Below are 3,791 nucleotides of genomic sequence, written 5' to 3' on the forward strand. Positions count from 1 at the left end.
AAGGAGATAAGATTAGTCAAGCAGGACCTGGGCTTCATGGAGAAATGTGAAGCATGCTCTGAAGCACTGTGTTAGTCAAGCCTTTGTGTTACTTTTCTGTTGTTGGTGCTTTGCAATGTAAGAGGGTCTTAAAGCTGAGATCTGTAATTGCTCATAGTGTTTGTTCTTCATACCTCTCTGCTGGTACTACTTTCAAAGAGAATTACCATATTTTTGTTTCTTTGTGTTTTGTTTTGTTTTTTTAAAAAAAATAACAAAAACTAAATTTGAGGTTAGTAAAAATAACAGAATTATTCTAGTTTCTCCAGTATTTTACCCAAACTTCTCTGTTTAGTAGTATATGTGATGCTGTTCTTCTGTCTTGTTGGTTTGATGCTTGGAAATTTAAAAATACGGACATTAGTCTATTGCTAATGTACTAATACAGTTGATCAAAATTAAGCCATAGGAGTAGTGTGAGATACGAGATACCTTTTTCATGACAGAATATACATGTGTGATCTTGTATGCTGTTGCTGATAGCTATCCAGCCATTTGAACCTTTTTACAAACCATTATAAAGAACTTGTAAAAATCCTTTGTTCGCGAATAGAACAGATTGTGTCAAACCTCTGGTTTCATGGAGATCGAGGCTTTACAACTCCTCTTACATACTAGAAGGATTCTGCAGAAGCTTTTAATGTTTTCCCTGTAGCCTGTCTTACCTGCTTGCCCAAGTGCATGGAAAGAACCAGCAAAATAACTGAATTATGAATCTGCTATCTGACAGATCCATCTCTGTTTAATGATTAATTTTTCACTTTTTGAAGAGCTCAGAGTTCAAAAAAGCAAGTGTAAACACTATTTTTTCCCATTCCCCTAGATTTCTTCAAAAATTGTGACATTTCCAAAAAGTCAAGGCATTCTGGGTTCTCCAGTGTAAATCGCTTATTAGGACTGTCTCTGTTCTAAGAGATACATTCAGTATTTCCTGTAGTAGTGGTTTGTATGCACAGGCAGGTTCAGCAAGTGAGGCTGTCCCTAGGTTGAAGCTACTGCGTTCAAGCTGGGGAGGGTTGCTTGGAGTGGCTGAAGTGGTTTTGCAGCAAACTGTTCCAGAAGGTAGAAGTCTGCTGTAATAGTAGTCAGAATAGACAGTACTGGTTCTGCCTCAGGTTCTAAAGGGGAAAACTTACTTCCCTGTTTTTTAATTTTACAGTTGGAGCAGCTCTTGTGTGGCAGTAAAACAGACACTTGGGATGCAAAGACTTTAATGGAATGTTGCAGGCCAGATCACGGTTATACACATGACAGGTAATAGGTGTTGGTCTTGTTGAAAAATAAATATTAGGACTAAAAATATGTATTTCATAGATTTCATTAATTCAAGCTAAAGGAATGATATGAAATTTATTTGAAATTATTCATACTGCACTGAATAGGAATCTGATGCAATTACTTTAGCTATGAACAAAATAATAATGGCTTGCTTTTTTCCTTCCGTAGTCGAGCAGTGAAGTATCTCTTTGAAATTCTCAGTAGCTTTGACAGTGAGCAGCAAAGACTGTTTCTTCAGTTTGTGACAGGTAGCCCCAGACTGCCTGTAGGAGGTAGGTTTTGTTTATTACATATTACTATATATGAATTCAGTATTATTAATGCATTTCAGAACAAGTGGATTATTTCAGTCTAAGCAATTACTTAGCTGAGTATTTTAGAGGTTCATATTTGTTTCACACTTTGGTTTCAGAAGAGGCTGGGTAGACTTCAGGTAGAAGTCTCATAAACTTTGTGTTAATCTCGTGACACTTAAACTAGGAAAGAGTAAACTAAATTGTTATCAGATAACCTACTGTTTTTTTGTTTTGGTTTTTTTTTGGGTTTTTTTTAAAGTTCAAAATGTAGACAAAACTGAAAACCCTTAATACTGTATTTCTTGGCTAGGGTTGCACTAAGTTATGACAACAAAATTATGCCTTGGTACCTGGAAAAAATAATGTCCCTTCTAGAAAGAAGACAATACTAGCATAGTGATCAAGTTTAATTTCTCCCCCTTTTGAATTTCAGAATTTAGATGAGGCAGTGAGGAAAACTGAGGAATTTTCTGCCTTTGCTAGGAACCATTATAGAATACATATTTTCCTGTATTCTCAGCTGAACGCTTTGCAAGTAAAAACAGAATTTAGGCATCTGTTCCATTACTTACTTTCTTTAGGGCTTAGGGGAAAGAGGTAATTTAGAAAAAAAAATACTGTTTAGAGCTCTTTTGGGGAGAAATGGTGCAGACAAGATTGAGGGTTAGGAGTATAAAAACCTTAGCTGGAGTAAAAAAAGAAGGTACAACAGTCAGATAACTTCTGAGGATCTTAAAAAATGTTTATGAAACCACAAACTCTTAAATTATGATTGGGTTTTTTGCATGTATAGAACACAAGTAGATGCTTTGAGCTTATTTCTTTTTTTAATCTTGGAAAACTAATCTACAGAAAGGATTTTAGTTCTTTTTTAGCTTGCTATATGGCCTTATAAGGCCACATTCTAAACTTAAAAATGGAGATTAAGAAGTCAGTTATGAGCTGCATGCTTCTGTCACTGTTAGATGTCTACAGTGTTAATTGTGGGTTCTCATGAGAAACAACCTTATTCTGAATGTCCTTTCTCATTAACAGGCTTTCGAAGTTTGAATCCTCCATTGACAATTGTGCGCAAGACGTTTGAGTCCACAGAGAATCCAGATGATTTCTTACCCTCAGTAATGACTTGTGTGAACTATCTCAAATTGCCGGACTATTCAACTATTGAGATAATGCGTGAAAAACTCTTGATAGCTGCAAGAGAAGGGCAGCAGTCATTCCATCTTTCCTGATCAAAATGAGAAATGCAATGTCTGCCTGTTACAGCAAAAGAGAAACTCATTATTCTTTTCTAAATATATCACCTGAGTCAAGGAAACGTGTTACGCCTTTTTGTTGTAGAAAAACGGCTTGCAGATTATAAACAAAGACACTTGGTTGATATTCATTAAAGGCCCCTATGGACTTAAAGTGATCAGGCCCTAAAAGTTGTTGTGACAAGGTTTCTTTAGCAAGTTCTTGTTTAAATTATCATTTATTTGAGTGAAGTTTTTAACTTGCTTTGCTGTGTGAAATTTAAAAAGGGATGTTTTTCCAGGCTGGAACAATAAATGTCGCTGTGCAGTTTAATACTGGGCTGTGTGTATCCATCTAGCTAAGTCTGAAGTTTTTCTTCCAAAGACAACTTTTGTACATAAGTACAGAAATTAAAATACACCATGTATTTGACGAATCTAGTTTAGTAGCCTAGTTCTGTGTACCCTCACCTGCCTCTAATTTTACCCATCCTCATGTATTGTCTGATGTGCAATTCACTTGGTTCTTTTTGTGTGCAACATTCAACAATTATTATGTTTGGGTTAACATGGGCATTTAACTGCTCCATGCCTCTTTCTCTGATTAAGATAATTTAAATTTTACTGAAATCAAATATATATTGTCAATATAATTCAGCCTTTGTAACTAGGTAGAAAATTTCTTATAGCATAGTTTTACTGTAGTGGTAGGATATAATGGTGACAGTCTTTACCAGTTGACTCTCTAGAGCTGTTTACACAGTGATTGAGGCAGCAAAAGCCTCTTACTAGGGGCTGGGAAGAATTCTTTCTTTCATGTAGTTGAAGTCCAACAGCTTGGGCTGGCCAGTGTGTATTGTGGTAAGGCCAGAGCATTTTGAACTGATGTAAAGTTTTTTAAAAGACAAATTAGTTGTTTCATTCCCTGTTTGAGTAAACAGCA

General features: G+C 35.7%; 1 protein-coding gene across 1 annotated transcript; it reads left to right on the forward strand.

Annotated features, from left to right (window-relative positions):
* The first annotated feature begins 1,202 nt into the window (after nucleotides 1–1,202).
* LOC104537601 (E3 ubiquitin-protein ligase TRIP12-like) lies at nucleotides 1,203–3,182 on the forward strand. The gene is made up of 3 exons (XM_010180533.1): nucleotides 1,203–1,293; nucleotides 1,486–1,589; nucleotides 2,649–3,182. The coding sequence occupies exons 1-3, from the start codon at nucleotides 1,253–1,255 to the stop codon at nucleotides 2,843–2,845; spliced, it is 342 nt and encodes a 113-aa protein (XP_010178835.1). The 5' UTR covers nucleotides 1,203–1,252; the 3' UTR covers nucleotides 2,846–3,182.
* The last annotated feature ends 609 nt before the right edge of the window (nucleotides 3,183–3,791 follow it).

The sequence above is a fragment of the Mesitornis unicolor genome, unplaced genomic scaffold (assembly GCF_000695765.1).
Source record: "Mesitornis unicolor isolate BGI_N332 unplaced genomic scaffold, ASM69576v1 scaffold19673, whole genome shotgun sequence".
Taxonomy (NCBI): domain Eukaryota; kingdom Metazoa; phylum Chordata; class Aves; order Mesitornithiformes; family Mesitornithidae; genus Mesitornis; species Mesitornis unicolor.